Source organism: Homalodisca vitripennis, chromosome 4, assembly GCF_021130785.1.
Source record: "Homalodisca vitripennis isolate AUS2020 chromosome 4, UT_GWSS_2.1, whole genome shotgun sequence".
NCBI classification, from domain to species: domain Eukaryota; kingdom Metazoa; phylum Arthropoda; class Insecta; order Hemiptera; family Cicadellidae; genus Homalodisca; species Homalodisca vitripennis.
In genome coordinates, this window is record NC_060210.1 from 149,072,114 (window position 1) to 149,093,749 (window position 21,636).

General features: G+C 30.9%; 1 protein-coding gene across 1 annotated transcript; it reads right to left on the reverse strand.

The window, feature by feature from the left end:
• Nucleotides 1–10,036: 10,036 nt before the first annotated feature.
• Nucleotides 10,037–12,479, reverse strand: LOC124360316 (heat shock protein 70 A1-like). Its single transcript, XM_046813824.1, has one exon. The coding sequence runs from the start codon at nt 12,290–12,292 to the stop codon at nt 10,385–10,387; it is 1,908 nt and encodes a 635-aa protein (XP_046669780.1). The 5' UTR covers nt 12,293–12,479; the 3' UTR covers nt 10,037–10,384.
• Nucleotides 12,480–21,636: the final 9,157 nt, after the last annotated feature.

Here is a 21,636-nt window from a genome sequence, read left to right on the forward strand (position 1 = left end):
TAAAATCTGTTTTTACGCAATTTATTTTTTAAGTGAGTGTAGGATGATGCCCAATGTAATTGAGTAAAGGTGATAATTATAATCAACAGAAAGACTCATTTTCTTCCAGGATTTAACTACACAAGATTTTATTATATATATATATATATATATATATATATATATATATATATATATATATATATATATATATATAAGAGGATGTTTGTATATGTAAGATTGATAGATAAACTATTTGACCGATTATAAGGAAATTTGTATGTATATGTATTTTTGAGAAGGTTTATTTGATATGACCATTGATGTAACTCACCCACAGGCAGTGCTGCAAACGAAAAGTTATAGTTTTAGTTTTTTTCTAAAGCGCCTGCACATTATAAACCAATTACGAGTCAGTTACCAGTTACGTATATTAAATATCAAAACGCTATTTGAAGGTGCTAAGTTATGATGTATATTTGTCTTTAAAATAAATTTCTGGTTGAAGCTTGAGTGTTAGACCACTTTATAATAAAGTAGCATGTGTCTTCTTATAATTTTGTTGTAGTTCGCAAGACACCTCAGCCTACCAAAAATTTTAAATCGTCTATAACTCAATTTATAAATATGAGCAGTAATGACCATCATGAAATAATTTTCATTATTTTATAATTCATCATTTCAGTATTTTCTTGATTAGAAAAGAGACAAAATTAGCAAGGGAACAAAAAATACTAACAGCTAAATAAATTACAATGATTATAAATATACACTTTTTAACATATTTTCTTGCTCTTGGGAAGAAGGCAGGCTCAACATTAGCGTCGGAAATATAATTCACTTATACAGGTGCTCGTACAGGTGCAAAACCTATGAAATTACGTGCAAAGCCGCAGGTAATTGCTAGTTAATAAATAAATTAGTAGATTTATTCAAAACAATCCATAGCCTGTCAAAGAAGTAGTCACTTCAATAAGGAGCGACAGTAAAATCTCACTAGCACGCCTGGATAGCCACTGAACGGAGAAACGCCCGTGGCCTGCCTCACAGCAAAATGGCCGATAGTGATGAAATATTATTGAAGAAGGAGACAAAAGACTAAAATTGTGATCAACAAAGATATTATTATTGGTACTTATTGTGTAGATATTATACATCAACAATTCAATTTAATATATTAAAAGGGTTCTTTAATATAGTTCTACATAAAGATTCAAAAAATGTTAACTAACTCAGCATTTAAATCACTTTTGTTGTAAAAGTAAAAAATAAAATTTAACTTTTCTTTTAAAAGAGTTGTAATAAAATTAAAATTAAAATTGCTCACAGTAGTAAATATCTGGATAAACTGTCCATATTCTCTACGTTATTACTTAGCTTAGAAAAAATTCCAGTTTTAGTCTCATGTAACTTGCTCATTTAAAAAGCCTGTGAAAACTGTTTATTCTGATAGTTGATTTTGATATAAAAATTAAGATTAAATCATTGTCATGTTGTAACATTTTATTATACTACAGAGTGATTTTAATTAAAATCAGTATTTATTGTATTATGGCAAATACAAAAATATTCTCTATTTTTAATATAGTCTTTACGTGGTTGTTACTTTGTTATAAAAGTAAACTACTTAAATATCTTTTGGAAAACAAAGACATTATCATATAAGTTTTATTCTTATTTGTTTGTATATTATATGTAGACTTACATAAATAATATGTATAAATACATATGGACAATGTAAGGCTTTTACATGTTTTTATTATGAGAACATGCATTTAAAGGGTGCATTTCGTTTTTTATTAGTTAAATCTTTTGTTTTATTGTTATTTTAATGGCTGAAACAAACTTTGAGGCAGCAGTGAGGAATTAATTACGTTGTTTTATTACTTTACCCCTTGAAAACAAGCCAAGCCTGTTATATCCTACATCAAATCTTATATATTCCTTCATTTGTATCCTATTAAAACTTCATTTTTCTCAGTAAAACTAAACAGCGAAAAAAAATTTCTGAAAATTCACAATATGAATTATTACATGAAATTCCTGCAATTAGTATCTGTTAAATTATCTATCTGAATCTCTTTACTGAATAAGAGTTTGTTAATTAATTTAAACCTAGTAAAACAATTTAGCCTAGTTTGGGAGATGGTTTTATTATATTTAAGAAGTCCTCGGTTCAATATCAAATTTTAAAAACGAGTCATTGAGATGCAAGTTTCAAAGTATTGTTTTGTCTAGCCAGTTTTATTAAATTTATGTAGTTTTATTGTGCTTGCCTCTTATTTTACACATTACCAAAGAAGTTTATTTTAGTACTTATCATTAATATTTAGGCAATTGTTTAAGTATTTAAAATTAATTATTAGTATATTAAATTCAGTATGTTCAAATATTCTGTTAGTTAGGATGTTAAGTAATCCTGTATCCTTGAGATATTATTTATGTGATATTTAGTTTTGAAAACATAATTAGTGTAATTGTAATGATTACAAATATTGTATATATTAGAATATAGATATGTATAACAGTAAAAGTTTGATGGTACATTCTTGATATTTTATAGGTTGTGCTCATTAATAAATTCATGTACAATTGTTTTTATGAGAATTAATTATAACATATTATTATAAATATTTCACCTTTCAATGAAATTTATGTTTCGAATGCAAAACATCCTAAACCTTTTTATGTGATTTTTATTACATGCATGGTTTTCAATAACATGTATGGTGTTGAGCTGAAAATACAATGAACACTTGCGCTGTGATGTACTTATCCGCTCTACTACAGCTGACTTCAATGTTAATTCATCTTTTTTCCCAGTTTTCAGATTAATCTAGATTGATTCTTTACTAAAGTTAGTTAAGTGGTTGTGAGATTACTTTATGAAAACTATTATTGAAAAGAAGTGCACATACTTTCTTATGGAAATGTAGGTGTAGTGAATGATATTTATACCACTATAAATTCACAAACATTTACACTGAACAAGTTGATTAATATTCATTTAAACAGACTGAGCGATGTAGAAATTTTTCACCAGATGTGTATGATATTGGAACCAACTGGTATTGCACTGCTAATTGGTTGCTTATTGCAGGGGTAAGCAATTAATTCCAGAATGATTTACATGATCCTGGATGTTCATGAATCAATGATAATTCAATTGTGAGGACCGACTGATTACAGAATTAATAGGAAAATATTAATAATCTGTAAATCTACTTTACTTTGGTGTTATTTATTTAAGTGTTATATAGTATTTTCATTTTAATCTTATGTAATAAACGACAGATTTGTTTTGTATCTTCAAATTTGTCTGTAAAATTTAGATAACTGCAAGACATTGTCTTTTAAGAGACCTATTTTACTGCCCATTGTTAAAGATTGTTATTACAGATTTTGTTGTTTAAGTTTTTCCATAACCTATATCTCATTTCCTGCACTCACTCTTCTGAAATCCACTTGAATAAATAAAAGTATTTAATTCATTATGCAAGAGTAACGTGATATGAGTCAGGGGGTGGAACGATCATGAGATAGGCTAGAGAGGAAAGATAATCAGGTGAATAGTTCACAGGCATTACAAGAGGATAACTTATTTATTACACAGCACATTTCTCTTAAATAATAAAAAATAATAACAAACTTTACAAAATAGCTTGCTGGATACGAACTTTTGGGTTTTGAAACACCTACTATTCCTTGGTACATTGTATCATAATCATGTAATAGTGGACTTTTTTGCAAAACCTTTACCCATTTTTAAGTTTTAGTGACAAACCTAATAATCATATTAAATAAAATAAATACAAAAATAAAAAGTAACATCAAGAATAAAGGAAGTAAATAAGATATAAAAAATACCAACTAAAATATCAGGAGTTCTGGTTTTTCTTTTTTATTTTTCTTGAAAATTATATACAATTTGAGATAAAATTGTGTTCTAGAAGTAGTATGTGTTAACTGCTGATTTTATTTTTATTTGGCACATTATAGACTACCATCTAAAGTTGATAGTATTTTAGTAATCTATCTACTGATTAATTGAATGAACAGATTTTGGTTTATTTATTATTTATGTAAATTACTCCCTCATTTGTTTGGGGAGATCAGAAGTTTACTTAGTAGATTAACTTATTGGCTCAAAAGATCAAGCATTTTATAATCTGGAAATACTGCATGTTTAATATATCTTGAATTAGACAGTGCACATTTACAGTTGAGTAATATTTGACCAGAGAAATGCCAGCAACATTCTCCAACACTGTACACTGAGCACAACCAGAAAACAATGCCCAAAACTGCGGAGCCAAAAACTGCGTATGTTTAGACCACCGAATTTGTAATTGTATTTTAATTATATAGTTAAGTCTTAATATGTAAATAGTTAGAACTGTATAGTGATAAGGAAGATTAGAGCTCAAACCGTCAACACTAACTAAATCGGCACATTTGAACACAATAATCACTGGAAACAAACGTTATGTTCTTCCAGATTTTTAAAGTGTGTAGCATATTCTGTGAATAAAGTACTGAAGTTAATATTCAAGTTAATTATGTATTATTAGTTTATTTCTTATAACAGTGAAGTATCAATATTGATACTCTGTGGTATTGTGTTAGATTGGTAATTGGAAGGTCAGTTCATTCCTACTGTTAGGATTATACTCGAACGGGTCAAGAAAGGATGGTATCAGTTGAGTATCTATAACTTAAACATAAATGTTATCAATTGTATGGGTCTAATATAAACATAATTGACAGTTCATCTTCACTGAAATTACACTATGTTTTAAATTGTGACTTCCTAGTCATCATGCTTGTAAACATACATTTAAATAAAATTATAACCTGAAGACTTAAAATTACTTCTATTAATTTCCAGGTATCATTATTATTTATCATTATCATATTAACTAACATTCCCTCACCTGTAAACACGTATTTTGAAACCTCCTAATGCTTTGACAATGTTCATTGTTTATGATAATTAAACAACTTGATATTTATAAATAATAGGTAATTACTTAAAACCTGTATGTGTTCATTGTTAACCCTAGATTTGCTGTTCACTTGTGCAACTGCAGTGAAATGAACACAATGAGCTCTACACCTTCTGTTGGCAATATAGATGTAGTACCATACTGTTAAACTGTTGGATGTACTGTATTATTCTGTGTCCATGACTAGTCTGTCCTACCTGTGTTATCTGATGCGGGTATAAGAGGCTTCCTGCTGTTTCTTGGTTGGCAATGGGAATATATTGACTGTCTATCACTGCCAATCTTCCTTTTTAATCTCATTAACCGTACTGTGTAGTCACTTTATAGGTTTTTTTGTGATTATACTTAATTTTAGCATAGTTGTTTATGTTCTGTAATGTTACTTTGATCCTAATAAAATATAAGCACGCCTTCTAGTCAACATAGAAGTGTAGACAATGTTAAGGTTTCAGTTAAACTTATATAATGAAACATTACAATTTTTACAAAATTGTTATAAGAAAGAACAATTATTTTTAACACATAAACATTCCTTTGTGACTAAATTGTAAACATTTACATAGATTATTATAAAGAATGTAAAATAAGTATGTGTAAGTTGGGCATAGTGAATTGAATAGACAGTAAATTCCGTTTTCCCAAGGACCTGTTAATTTTTTGAATTTATGTTTTCCTGATATATTAAATATTACTTGAAAAAATATTTAAGTAAAATTTAACTATAAAAAAATGGGTCATGCTGGTAACTTAAATTACACATGAACTTTACACTTATTTAGTCCAATTACCATATGGACTAAACTCAAGACATTAAATTTAATGTTTTAATGATATATTTTATCAATTAATTTTATAGTAACAGTAAATCTTCTTCAAGAATTAATTACCTCAGTGGTATTTGTTTATTTACAGAATAAAAAATAATAAATTTGATTTCAAACAACTGTTCAAAGGTGAAATCCTGATGAGTTTTGTTATTGTTTTTATTTCTTTATGAATTTTCTACATGCCTTATTGTCCCAAAAGTTTCGTTTACTCCTTTCCACTCTGATGTTGCTGATCCAGTGACGTTGGTTACGTTCTACTCTGGCATCGAAATGTTACCGCTCTGCTCTGATGAAAATTGTGCTTCATCAGATATTGTGTTGATATTCTACAACAGTATGGCTTTATTATAGTATCCCGTTATTGTTGTAACCTGTCAATCTGGTTATCAACTTTGCCAAAGCTGTTCTAAACTTGATATTAAAAAATGGGCAAAATATTTATTTATTTCCGGCCTGCAGTAACATAAAATATTAGTTACAACTCTATGTGACCAGTCAATAAAAGGGAGAAATATTGTTGAATCCCAAATTGGAAAATTAGAGAGGAGCTGAATTTCTATATATAATTAGTATGACCCAATTTGAGGAGCATTTCTAAAAGTATCTATCCCTCCCTTTTGTGCTACCCCTATAAACTTTGAACATGCATTCTTCAAGCATGTTGGAGTAAAGATCCAGAAAATACGAGTGGAAAAGGTCAAGGTCGGAAAAGGTCAAGGTCGTGTCTGTCCACAACAGATGTATGTTGTATTTCATTGAGGGAAATAATACAGTTTTAATAATAAACTGTAATTTTTCTTGTTATACCTTTATGAGTCAATTATCTCCACTTAATCATAAAAAGTCAAAAATGTAAACAAGTAACTAATGTTGGGTTGTGTATAACTATTACCTCGACTGTTAACACTGGTATTGAACACATTAGAATAACACTTTATACTTGTCTACATGGTGTAAAAACAATAATATAAAATTAAACTGTATACTATATTGGATCACAACCATTTTTTATTAAACATTTTTTTATTTCGCAGTACTGAAATCAACAATAAAAAAAACTTAAAACAAGTAACTAGAAAAATTTATGTTGACCCGTCTAATTCTAATTGTTTGTGTAAGTTGACTGATTTACCATTACATAAATCGTAATTCAGATTGTTTAGTAGACCCTTTCAGTAAATCATCTTTTATATTTAAAAGAAGTTATTAGTTACACACCTTCTGAGTTATAATGTGTATTAATATAGATTTAGTAAAAATGGCTATTATGTATGATTGTCAACTATGTGTTTTGTTTAAATAAGTACTTTATATTCGATTATTGTATTTAGTTCCTTAGTGGTAATTAATACGTAATTGCGTAAGTACTGCAGATATTTGTAAATAAATTTCCATTCCAACTTAGGAGCAATTACAGTTGCACACTTATTAAGGCACAATATTGAAGTAGTTGAATAATGTTAAAGCTGTAAGTAGCTACAACATTGTGATGTTACCTAATATTGAATGTTATGTAAAAATAATATTTTATTGAGACAATTTTAAAACTAGATTTATAAATATCTGTACATAGAATTAATCAATCTTTGAAAGATTAATTTGTAAAGTTTGCACAATTGTGCAGGAATAACGTTACATGTTGTCCATCATTATATTTGTCTGTAAAAATAAATCTAGTCTCAATTACCATGAATTGAAAGAATTAATTACTTATTTCTTGCCTTTGAACTTCCTACCTACATAGCCTTTCATATTTCACTTTATTCCATTTCTTTTATGTCATACATTTATAGTATTGAAAAATAAATACAGTACATTTTTGTACTTAGTATTTTTTAGTTCATCCCATTTAAAAACCTTGAACTAATATGTTCTTCTTTTTAAATGTTAACTTTTTAACCCAGTGGCGTTTTAGCACTTAGGAATTCCTATTTTACAACAAATCACAATAGTTTGGTCAAATTACACTGAAGTTTAATTCATTGTAAAAATGAAAAAAACTTATACGATTACATACAAATAAATACAACATTTACATATAGGGTTAATAAAAAGCCTAGAGACCCCATGTTAATATTATTTTTTTTGTTATTTTTTAACAGCAGATTTTAAATATAGGGTTTCTATGGAAAATGTTCAATTAAATAAATATTTCACTTGATTGCATGATATAATATGATCACCACAACAATGTAATACATCCTGTTCAACTCCATGATGAAGGTAAAAAACAATATGACTCTGGTCAGTGTGTCAGGTAATCCCACAGCTAAACATTGATTACTCTTATCCAGTATAGCAAGACAATGATGGTAGTTAAGCTAATAAGCCTCTGATGATAACTCTTATTAAATTGGGTAACATATGTAATCAGTAAAAGCAACTGATTACATTGGACAAAGCCTATAACTTGTGGAATGTAGTTTTCCTGCAGTTAAGAATTCTCAATTCTTTTAACTTTTGTTATTTCCTAGGATTGATATTTAGACCCATAATTTGCTTTGATTTTCCCTTTTAATGTCTTAAAAATGATAAGTCACTGAGTGGTGCCTAAAATTTACAATTTTTAGCTGCTCCAAAAGAATTTCTGCCTAGGTTGTGTGTAGTTAATTATGACATCTAAAACTTTCAATTGGCCGCTATTTTGTACTGAGTTAAAATAGAGACCTCTAGTTTGCGTTGTTAATTTTATTCTATCAGGACCTTCAAAATAAGAGGTAACTCAATAGGGCATATCTTTGAAATTTTTATCTGCCCCCAAAATCCCCCATTTTGGGTTTATGAATTAAGTAGTAATTATGCCCAAAAAGTACTTCATAACATGACATAAAGGTGTGAGGTTTCTAGTGTGAGCCACAATATTAACATGGGGACTCTGAGGTCTCCAGCGTTTTATAAGTAACCCTGTTAATTCAAAAAGTATCAGGAGCTCTATATTTTTTAACCTTTTACAGATAAATAAATAATGACTTGCTATCTTATCTACTCCTAAAAATCTACTTTTTTAAGCAATTATAAAATTTGTATCATCTATGGTGGATGGCTGCCTGCAAAGGGTCAGAATAAAATCTTAAATCAGAGCATAGATTGAGGTGTACATGAAATTAAAGCTCTTTTTGAGTAGAACAATATAACACAAACCTGATCCCAAAATAATTATTCATTTAGACAGTTACAACCATTTGAAGTTTTCTTTTTTAATATCAGGATGGTTGATATGAAACAAATAAGGAAATTACTAACTAATATTTTTGTGATTCTATTTATAAAAGCAAAACTTTGGACTTATAAAGGACATAAAAAACTTCTTTTTGTGCAATCAGGGACTTTCTACCTCCTCCCTATAGGAGTCTGAAGAAACCTTAAATATAAGATAGATCTATGTGCAAAACATTTTAAAGTCCTTGAGATAGAAGAATAGCATGACACAAAAAAATCTAATTTGGACAACCCTAAAGAAAGGCGGCTATTAAGAATTGTTGAGCTTTGAATAATAAATACAAATATTAAGACTGTTTTAAAATTTTAAATAAAGGCATACTGAAGCATTCAGTTTCATTCAGGTACTACACTGCTTACAAGCTACCCATTTTAGTTTCACATCAAATGTATGCTATTTGAGTAACATGTTTCCACAAAATACAAAAGTGAGCTTTTTAAAATTACAATTTTTTAGGTCATGCTTTTTGTCACTGATTCCAACAGACACTTGAGACATTACTATGTACCACAATAAGTCTTCTAACATGTGAGGTAAGTTAAGGTTATTGGCACAAGGAGAACTGAAATATATTCTCTTCATCAAGTGCCAACAAATCTTAAGCCATAAGGTTAATCATGCACAAAACATTTCAAACTAGTAAACATGTGGTAATTATTGATAACAACTGAAAAAATAGTAGATCAAAACAACTTTATAAATACTGAGGGTCTATGTTGTAAATGGCGTAAAACAACTGAGAGTCTATGTTGTAAAACAACTGAACTGTATTTTAAATTAGATTAGTATGAGGTCTTAACAAATTAATACACTTTCAAATTACTATATTAATACAATCAAATTTGTAAATTAATAATAATCTTATTTTAAATATTTCTATTTTATTTCCTTATTTTGAACTCTGAGGTAATTAATAATTCTGATTCTGTCCCTTTAAAACACTTTTTTTCAACATGAAAAATTTTTAACAACGATAAAAATAATTCAATAATTGTTTAATAGATCCATGAAATCCAAAAATTCAACTTTGTTGATTTTATAGTGGTAATAGCAATGGAAGTCCATTAATTTGTCAAGACCTTATACTAACCACAAGTACTGTAACTACTCTTTAGTCTCTAAATTAAAATACTGATTGCTTCTTAATGTACTGTTGTATAAATTTACTGAACTATTAACTGTTTTGGTTAAAAGGAAACAAAAATAAAAACACTGTTTTAAAAAATACTAAAATTTATTGATTATACACAATATTTACAAAATATACACTATTACATATAATAATTAAACACAAATATCACATTGATTTAACTTATAGGAACTTATGAACATTTATGACATTTTATGGTAATTTAATCAACCTCTTCGATGGTAGGTCCATTGCTGGCTTTACTCTGATGTCCTTGAGGCTGGGTTTGTCCTGCTCCATGGAGTTTTGCCATAATAGGAGAACACTGTCGCTGTAGCTCCTGCAGGCGATGTTCATACTCATCCTTCTCTGCCAGGCTGTTGTTGTCAAGCCATAGTAGAGTTTCGTTACACTCTCTTCTCACAGTTGTCTTATCCTCCTCACTCAACCTCTCTCCTGCCTCGTCCAAGGCCTGCTTCACGTTGAAGGTATATCCTTCCAGGTTGTTCCTTGCAGCAATCTTTTCCCGCTGCTTGTCGTCCTCCTCCTTGTACTTCTCTGCCTCGTTCACCATCCTATCAATCTCCTCCTTGGACAGCCGACCTTTGTTGTTCTGGATTGTGATATTCTTGGATTTACCGGAACTGTTGTCCTTGGCAGAGACATTAAGGATACCATTGGCATCAAGATCAAAGGTAACATCAATTTTCGGCACACCACGAGGAGCAGGAGGAATTCCAGTCAGGTCGAAGGTACCCAAAAGGTTGTTATCTTTGGTCATGGCTCGCTCACCTTCGAATACCTGAATAGTGACAGCTGGCTGGTTGTCTGCATAAGTGCTGAAAGTCTGTGTCTGCTTACAGGGAATTCTTGAGTTCCTCTCAATGATTTTTGTCATAACTCCTCCTGCTGTCTCAATGCCCAGAGAGAGAGGAGTTACATCAACCAGCAGAACGTCTTGAATCGCTGAACTCTGGTCTCCTGACAAAATGGCAGCCTGGACAGCTGCACCGTAGGCCACAGCTTCGTCTGGGTTAATGGACAGATTGAGTTGTTTGCCTGAAAAGAAGTTTTGTAGAAGACTTTGAATTTTAGGAATTCGAGTTGAACCTCCCACCAGAACTACATCATGAATAGAAGATTTGTCCATTTTGGCATCATTCAGAGCTTTTTCTACTGGTTGAAGAGTGTTACGGAACAGGTCTGAGCAGAGTTCTTCAAACCTCGCCCTCGAGACTTTGGTGTAGAAGTCGATTCCCTCGTAGAGAGCGTCAATTTCTATACTGGCCTCTGTGCTAGATGAGAGGGTTCGCTTGGCTCTCTCAGCTGCAGTCCTCAATCTACGGAGAGCTCTTGGGTTAGACCGCATATCTTTGCGGAACTTCCTCTTGAACTCATCTGCCAAGTGGTTGACGAGACGGTTGTCAAAGTCTTCACCTCCTAAGTGAGTATCACCAGCAGTTGCCTTCACTTCAAACAGAGATCCTTCATCAATGGTCAAAATAGATACATCAAAGGTTCCACCTCCAAGATCAAAGATTAAAACATTCCTTTCACCTTTCAGATTTTTATCAAGTCCATAAGCAAGAGCAGCTGCTGTAGGCTCGTTGATAATCCTGAGAACATTAAGACCAGCAATTGCTCCAGCGTCTTTCGTGGCTTGTCTCTGTGAATCGTTGAAATATGCTGGTACAGTAATAACAGCATCCTTCACGGGGCCGCCAAGATAGGCCTCTGCAGTCTCCTTCATTTTTGTTAATACCATTGAGCTGATTTCTTCAGGTGCAAAACTCTTACTTTCTCCCTTAAATTCTACTTGAATTTTTGGTTTTCCATAATCACTGATTACTTTAAAGGGCCAATGTTTCATGTCTGATTGAATTTTGGGATCATCAAATTTCCTCCCGATTAGCCTTTTGGCGTCAAAAACTGTATTCTGTGGGTTGATGGCTACCTGGTTCTTGGCGGCGTCCCCGATGAGTCGCTCGGTGTCGGTGAAGGCGACGTAACTGGGTGTCGTTCTATTCCCTTGGTCGTTGGCAATAATCTCCACTTTTCCCTGCTGCCAAACACCGACGCAAGAGTAGGTCGTTCCCAAGTCGATTCCAATAGCTGGCATTTTTCCTGGCATATTCACTCACTAGTAATATCACGATCACAAAATCGAAACACTTGAAAACTGTAAACTCGCTTCGAGTACTCACAACTGCACTGAAGTCTGATTCAAACTGAGGAGACAGCCGCGGCTTTGCGTATTTATAGATAGCTGATTGGCTCTAGAAGCTTCTCAGCTGTTCCACTCTCTCAGTCTAGAGCTACGTTCCCATTGGTTCTCAGAGTTTCTAGAAACCGTATCTGATTGGTCGACGCGCTAGACTATTGATTTTGGCGTCGCGAAGTTTCTAGATGATCCTAGACGTTCATTTACGTTAATGTCAACAGGTCATTTGACATAATTAAATTGGGTTATATATTTTATTTTAAATTCGTTTATACAAACGAATCTACAAATAATCAATATTGTAACAAAAATAGCTGTTTGTTCTGTTTTTTGCCATTAAACACTCAGTTTTAGTAGTAAGTCACCTATTTTTAAATTGTATATCTAGTATTTTCATATTTAAAAAGCGAAAACTAACATTTTGAGTTTTATTACGAACAATACTGCATAATAATATAATATGAAAGGCAGTAATTACTTAAAAATTACTGAATTGACTGAGCCATAATGTAGGCTATACGAAACTGTAAAATAAAGAATAAAATTTATATACAAAAAAATATATAAATATTATCTTCAGTTGTGTAGTATGCCACATAAAAATATACAAACAAAATTGTTATCACATACCACAGAGTTGTCAACGTTCTTCTAATTAACTATTAAATAAAGATGTAGCCTTGGCTGTAAACACAATAAATCAACAACAAAATTATAGATTTGTTTCTCAGAAGTATTTAATTTAATATTTTAATTCCATGGCCATAAAAGTATTATACAGTCACATTTTTTACGTTATTTGTGTAATGAAACATAAAATACTCTATGGCAAGAACTAATTGTCATAATGCCATTCAATTTTCACAGTAGGCTAAGTAAAATAAAGTCTATTCTTTCCCATACCATGTGTAGATGAGCAAGGCCAATCCGAATGTTGTATAGCTTAATTTCACTTTGAATGAGTTCTATGATGATGCATGCCCACATGGTATTTGGCTGAGCGTCATTGGAGCCTATTACCACAGACAATGGATACGTTTCTATAGAAACGTATCCATTGTCTGTGCTATTACTAAGAATAGACTGATGCAATTTCTTTCATTTCTCTTTAGTCTACCGTGAGTATGTACAACAAATTATTTTCTGTCCAACTGTCTATCTGTCTGTGGATTCTCAAGATTGAAATTAACAATAGATTTAAAATTTTACAAACAATCCCAGCAAAGCGAAGCCTGTTGTACGACAAACGGTGTAGCATACTCTTCTTGTTAATATTTTAGGCAACTGTTAGACTGAAATTATGTTTTGAAGATGGGTTTGAAATGTACACAATAGGCTTAAGAGCTAGCTATACTGATGGGTATCTTGATTGTAAAATACAAATCTTGATTGTAAGCACCTCTTGATGTGTTAAACTTCATGCACTTTTACAACCTTATTTTTAGTCATAGAATTCTGGGAGATGTCTCATTTTAAAGGTATAATTAACACAGACTTTTTGCCTGGAAATGTAAAGTACCCATGGAAATAACACGGCTTGTATAGTTAGTTATAAAAACATTTTCTTGTAAATTTGGTTGTCACAACAGTTGTCCTTATATTTTACTAAGGGAATACTTTACTGGTGTTGTCAAAGGTAATGTGTACATTTCGTAAACACAATCAGATAGCCACTACCAGTCATACAAAATATATTAAACTAACCGAGTTCAAAATTTAATATAATTATATTATTGATACATTTTAACTATTGACTCAACAGATCTAAAATGCCAAGTTATACTTAAAAATAGTATGTTACCGCATATCAATCTACAACAATACTGCCTGTTTATTTACATCAGTTTTAAGACAAATAAAAAAAGCATAATAAAAGCAATACAGTTCAAGTATTACTGCCAGCAAAGTTGTGTAACACTGGTTTGTACTATGTGTGTTTAAATTGTAAGGACATTCACGCATAAGAAAATATTAATTTCATGAATCTTTTCATAAATAACATGATTTGTGGTGAAGTATAAGTAAAATTTTCACAAATCACAATTACTGTAAGTATTACTCAAACTATCTTTACTTGTTTCACTCCAAAAGATACAATAGTTTTACCAAACAAAGTTGTATGATAAAGTAACCTTTTAATTTTTTTACAAAATGTAGCTATACATACATGTTGAATTGACTCTTATAACCAATGTTCATTTGAAATAAATAAATACATAATGAAAATTAATTATTCCATAGATTTAAACGAGCAAGTTAAAATTTTCAGTAAGACATTATTGTGAACGATCCACAGCAGGTATTGAGGATGAGGAAACACATTGGAACACTGAAAATTGAAATACAAAAATGTAGTTATATCAATTATTTGTATTACGAATAATTTGGGAAGTATTATTTGCAAACCAAACATTTTGGTGAACGAATTACATATAAACAAAAAATATTGATTTCGAAATGGTGAGCCCAAATGTCAAAAATCAAGTTGACATTCACAGAACATATTGACTGTGGTTATAAAGGAGGTTATAATTAATAAGATGAAACAAAATAAGATAATAATCCATTAAAAAGAAATAAAATTCCCATCATGCAAATTTTAATTTTTAAAAAACTTCACATGTGTTTTTCACATTTGCAGATTAACCCACAAGATGTCAATGTCATTGGCCCATGGCTCTGGATACACCGGTAGGCAACATTGGCTGAAGTTACCTGAAGCTGATAGAGGTCATTTTGAGATGGTTATTAGTGGTTTACCCTGCATAATCAATAAAATAACATGATTTAAAACCAAAAAACCTCTTCAACTCAATTCTTCCCACTAGTTCATTATTCACTCCCCAACATAATGTATATAGTTATTTGAAAAGGTTCGTTCACATATATAATGCCCACATTCAGAGTTTCTTACAGTACCTTTAAACTACTGAGATTTTGTCCATGTATTATGAACATATTTAAAAAGGTAGTTATTAAAAGGCAGTTTTTAGCTAAAATTGCCCAATATTGCCTGTCTGAAAATCATGAAATGAAGTGGAACAAAGCCAATATAATTCACAATAAAGACAATTTTTCAAACAAAAACTAATTTATGCTTGACACATAAATTAGCAAATCAATCCTTAAGTTGACCTTCTGTTGAAATTAAGCCACTTTGGCTTCGGAAGAACAACTAGAAAACTTAAATAGATTGTAATAATGATAGAAACCTCACCAAATAAAATTCAGACACACCATGACTTTGAGACCAAGAGCACACTTAACTTATTCATGGTTTTAGGTGTAATATTATGTTCATAGTGCTTTCAAGTTACCTACTGATTTAATATTATGCATCGTTATACTGTTCCAGTTTTATTCTGATGTCTGCAGTAATATTGCACAAGAAGCATTTCTATGGCATTTTCTACTAGATGTCCACACTTTCTTAGTCCTCTGTCATGAGTGCTTACACCTAAGTGAGTTCGCTGTGGTCACACATTGCAGAGAGCTACTGCGTGTTGATGCATGTCACCGTCCTGGAGTATTTTATGGTTTTATTTCTAGTGATATTGTACTATGAAAATATCCAATGCACAAATAGATGATTGGCATTGTTTGTGTAATGACGACTTGAATACAGATAGTAACAATGACAGTGGACAATATACAGGGTGAGTCAGAAATATGGTAAAATATTTTAAGACGTGATTTTATAGCTAAAAATAAGAAAAAAATGTTATATAAAGGTAGGTCCGGAAACGCTCCATTACTGAGTAATGACTGGCGAAAGATTTTGCTTTGTTTTCAGTTCACCTGGTGAAATTAAGTGATTCTGAAAGGTTTTGTTCTTACTTTTTAACTCAAATAAGATGGATGTATAAAGAAAACCACCTGAAAAATCAAATAAAACCACTCTAGAGGTTTTAGTGTGAACAGTTTTTGAGAAAAAGTTTGAAATTTGCCAAAAATCTAATAACAAACATACCGTCTTAAATGTTTGAAGTCGAATAACATTGTTAAATGACCAATAAAAAAATTGTTTTTCTTCATACAGATTGTAGAGAATTTAATTCTGAAAACAACCGTAATAAAAAGTTAACTAAATGTGTAAAAAAGTTATGAAATTGTCTCCTCACGTATTACACTACACAGCAATTTTTTGCTGTTTTATAATAAGGAATGAGTATCTGATTGGTAACAGCTGGTAATAATTAATTATTTAAACAACAACTGTTTAAACCTTTTTAAACAATAAATAATCAGCTGGGCATTTATTAATAGATGGCATATGTCACCTCATTGTTGAACAAAACAACAAACTGTAAAGATACTTTGTGCTTGTGTTAAGTATTTTAACTAGTTATTTCCATCCATTTTATTAGTGATTTTGTGTTGTGTGTTTCATTAATTAAAAATGGAAGGTAATATTCATGTGTATTCAAACTCTGATTTAGCAGACATGCATTTTAATGTATGGTTTGGAACGCTGCAATAGTACTTCAGCAAGACGTCTGTCTAGCAAAAGAACTTTCCTAACCGCAGGTGTCAAACCGCAAGATTTTTGCCACTATTCATCAACGTCTATCTGAAACAGGTTCTTTGAAGTCTTCGGAGCGTAGTAATGCAGGCATCGCCCGATCATGTAGGACTGTTGAATTAGAAGAGTTGGTTCTTAATAAAATTTCTGATTATCCTGAAAAGAGCACTAGAGAGTTGTCACTACAGTTCAATGTCAGCCAATCTAGTATTCGGAGAATACTACACGAGTACCAGTTACACCCATACCACTTCCAGCATGTCCAAGCAACTCCATGTTCCAGCAACTCTTTTGCCACAAGACTACGCTCCCCATGTTGTTTTTGTCGATGGCTTCTGTTAAAATGTGCTGATCCAAACTTTTTGAATACAATTTTGTTTACCAATGAGGCTCACTTTACAAGAACAGCTATCATTAACTTCCATAACAACCACATTTGGGCAGACAGAAATCCTCATGCTATCAAACCTAATCGCCTACAACATCAGTTTTCAGTAAATGTTTGGGATGGAATCTTAGCAGATCATTTTGTCGTATTCGTGCTTCCTCCCAGGCTTAATGGCGTGGTGTACTTGAACTTTTTAAGAGACGAGCTACCTAACCTGCTTGATGATGTACCTCTGCATTTGCGCCAAAACATGTGGTTTATGCATGACGGGGCACCTGCGCACTACTCTCTGGCTGTTCGTGGACAAATGAGAGTTTCACAAATCAATGGATAGGCCGAGGTGGACCAGTTTCATGGCCAGCTAGATCACCAGACTCAAATTTGGACTTTTACCTTTGGGGACATTTAAAAACATTAGTTTACTCTTCCCTAATAGATACCATTGAGGAACTCCGATGAAACATTTATAATGGAATAGAAACCATTAAGCAGACACCTGGAGTTTTTGAACGGGTCCGAAATTCGATGAGAAGACGCCTGAACGCGTGCATTTTGAACAATGGAGGTCATTTAGAGCATCCTTTTTAATCTTCCGATGAGACTAAAAGCGATTGCAGATGTTTATTGTATTTAAAAATATAATTTTGAATTAAAAATGTTTATTTTTCACCAGCTGTTACCAATCAGATACTCATTCCTTATTATAAAACAGCAAAAGTTTGCTGTGTAGTGTGATACGTGAGGAGTCAATATCATAACTTTTTTACAAATTTAGTTAACTTTGTTTATTATGGTTGTTTTCAGAATTAAATTCCCTACAATCTGTATCAGGAAAAACAATTTGTTTATTGGTCATTTAACAATGTTATTCGACTTCAAACATTTAAGAAGGTATGTTTGTTATTAGATTTTTGGCAAATTTCATACTTTTTCTCAAAAACTGTTCACACTACAACCTCTAGAGTGGTTTTATTTGATTTTTCAGGTGATTTTCTTTATACATCCATCTTATTTGAGTTAAAAAGTAAGAACAAAACCTTTCAGAATCACTTAATTTCACCAGGTGAACTGAAAACAAAGCAAAATCTTTCGCCAGCCATTACTCAGTAATGGAGCGTTTCCGGACCTACCTTTATATAACATTTTTTTCTTATTTTTAGCTCTAAAATCACGTCTTAAAATATTTTATCATATTTCTGACTCACCCTGTATAAAAAATTTGAAAAAAGACACTAAAAATAACTTTTTTTTGCATAAGCCATGATATCAGATGCTACAATATTTGAAGTAATGTCTTTTCTTCATTCACTACTCACCTGCGGTGTGAGCAACATGCGTTGTTAGTGATATAACTTGTGTGAAAATACTTTACAATTACAAAAAATAGCAAATTTAATTCTAAAATATGAAATTGCTTGTATTACTAATTAAATTCTATTGTATTATTATTTGACTTTTTGTTTATCATTGGATTAGTAAGTATAATTTTATCAGAAAAACAGCTTTAAATTTTATAAGCATAGAAACAAAATTTAAGTGATTATATTGATTATTTAATTATTAAATTATTATAAAGATATATCTGGTTATATCGATAAAATGATCAGTTTGAAGGCCATAACATGTATATAAAAAGTGAATTCTTGATCTAGATTTGTTTTGAAACATGTTCAATTATATACACTTCTATAAAAAAATGTACTCTTCTATTCTAAAATAATTTACAATAATGTTGTAGAAATATGTACTCAGTGATAGACGTATTTCAAAACATGATTTTCAATTGGTTGATTTAATTTGTCAATTTTTTGTCTCTAATTATTGGTACCTGTAGTCCTTATAATCATATGTTTACTAAAAGTTACACATCTTTTTTATATTACCCATTTGTTTCTTTATTTACAAAAGTGCACTTATTTACAGAGCCACAGCTACATATTTTTCCAGGGGTGTTGTTCAAATAATAAACATTCAGGTAAGCTAGTGAGGTTACTATAACGCAAGAGTGAAATATTGTCACAAATTTTTTACATTAATTCCAGTCTATTATACTTTCTTTTTACTCTATGAATAAAAATGTCACTTATTTAAATCTTGTATGATTATACACAGTTTGTTTGCATAATTTATTTGTTCTGCTATTTTCTTGCCATCATTAGAATCAATAAGACTAATGTAAAATTATTCGCTAACTCTCAGCCAAATCTTATGGAGTGACAGTAATCATCATCGAACTCAGTGTTGCTAATATTAAAATGAAACTTTATGCTAAATGTCAAGTGTATAGGCCAGTTTGTTTTAAGACACTGTGTGGATAGATACACAGACATACAAACAGATAGAGATAAATACATATTTATAGAAGTTGTAACGCCACGACTCGGACCTTCTATAATTTTGGCGCCCCTGCAACTTTGCTGCCCGTGGCAAACAACCCCCCCTGCCCCCTCTAGCTGCGGTTCTGCTTATTTATTTATATCAATGAAAAGGTTGATGTAGTCTTTAGCATTTTGTATGAAGGGTATAGATCTAATTCCTTGCTATTAACCCATTAAAATAAAAACGGTTTTGTACAAAAAATATTATATTGCTCTTACTTTTTTGTTATTGCATACAATTCGTTATAGAATAACAGGCATCTCCTTTATGAATGGCACATCTATAGAATTATATTAGTTATTGGAGTATATTCATATATGCACATAAATAGGCCAATATATTGTTCTAGTGTTCAACACGTTCACTACCTCAGCTGAGATACTTGCCACTTGATGGTCAAAGTCACAAATCAATACAAAATTCAAATTTTGAATAATTAGACAATTAAGGTTAAATGATGTGTCAGAGCCATAAAGTCGAAGATCAAAACAAGCCCTATGAGCACAGTGAAATTCAATGATCGTTTGTTGTTATGTCCTTAGGTTTCAATAATGCTATTGAATCATTTAAGGCAAATGGAGTTCATAGTAGTTTGAAAACGTAAATAGACCAATACGAGATATTACTTTTTAGAAGATGCATATACAATGAAAAAGAATATATTAAGGTTTCTGAGTTTAACACAAGTTTTCTATATGGACACAAAATAAATTTGTTCCTTAAAACAAAAACAACAAATTATGAGAATATTTAGAAGTAAATATTACAATTTACAATGATTTACTACTTTGTAAATTATATGAGAGCCAGAGGGTTCTATTTTCAAATTTTAATATTTTACAGTACAGCATGTTACAGTTTCATATTCTCTGTGAGATAATGTTTCAAAATAATAATTTTGGTAATCATCTATGACAAAAATACATATAAAAATGATAAAAAATTTAATTTATTATTATTATAGTAACACATATATTGTATAAATAATTTTAACAAAAATTACAATCAAATAGTACATTTTAGCTCTGAAAAATTGTGAAAACTTTAGTTCCAAAAACTTTTTATGACCTCAGTTGGTTATAGCAACCTAGTCCATATCAATTCATGGCTTCCATTTATCGTTTATTTCAGGTCTTGTACTTCTTTGTGAAGTAATTTTTTCTTCTCTTGTACAACTCTAGCACTAAGCCAGTAATCAGTTTGTGAAATTCCCTTGGCAGTGATGGTTAAAGGTTGTTTTTAAATTTTATTTTTAACTCTGAATCAAGATATTTTTCTGTTTTAGCTCTACAATAATGAGACTCAACTTGAGCAAAGTACGTATTGCCTTACAAGATTCTTGATGGTGCCAGATATCCGGTATTTTTTTTTTTTTACCCCTTTAACCACTTATAAGGATTTCACTTTTATAGTCTGTATTGAAGTAACCATTATAAGGAGTTCTTTGACTAACTAGAAAAGTTACAATAAACACTTCTTGTAAACAATTTTCTCCTAATACAAATAAAATCAGGAAAATTGTATTTCTTTTGGAATTTTCTTTGGACTTTACTTTCAATGGTGTCATGCATGTCTGATTTTTTAATATTTGAATGTTTTTTATGTTATAAATACTGTAAAAATGCATTATTGAACAATCTCTTATCACCTTTGTTTATTTTAACAATTGAACTTACAGCAGTTTCTGTGACACTTTGCCAACTATATTTTCTACCGTTTTCTTCTATCCATGTTTAAGGCCTTCTTTGCTTTTTTCAAGGTTTTTTCTTCTCCTTCATATAAGATAATTCCTCAGATACATTGCTATGTTACGAATCACTCTATATGATTAATCTAACAACTTGTGACCTATTAGCTTGATCAATTAGGGTTACTAGTAGGTAATGAAGTGGATCACTCTATAGGACCAATTCAACTATTTGTGAGTATTAGCTTTATCATAATTAGAGTTATTAGTAGGTAATG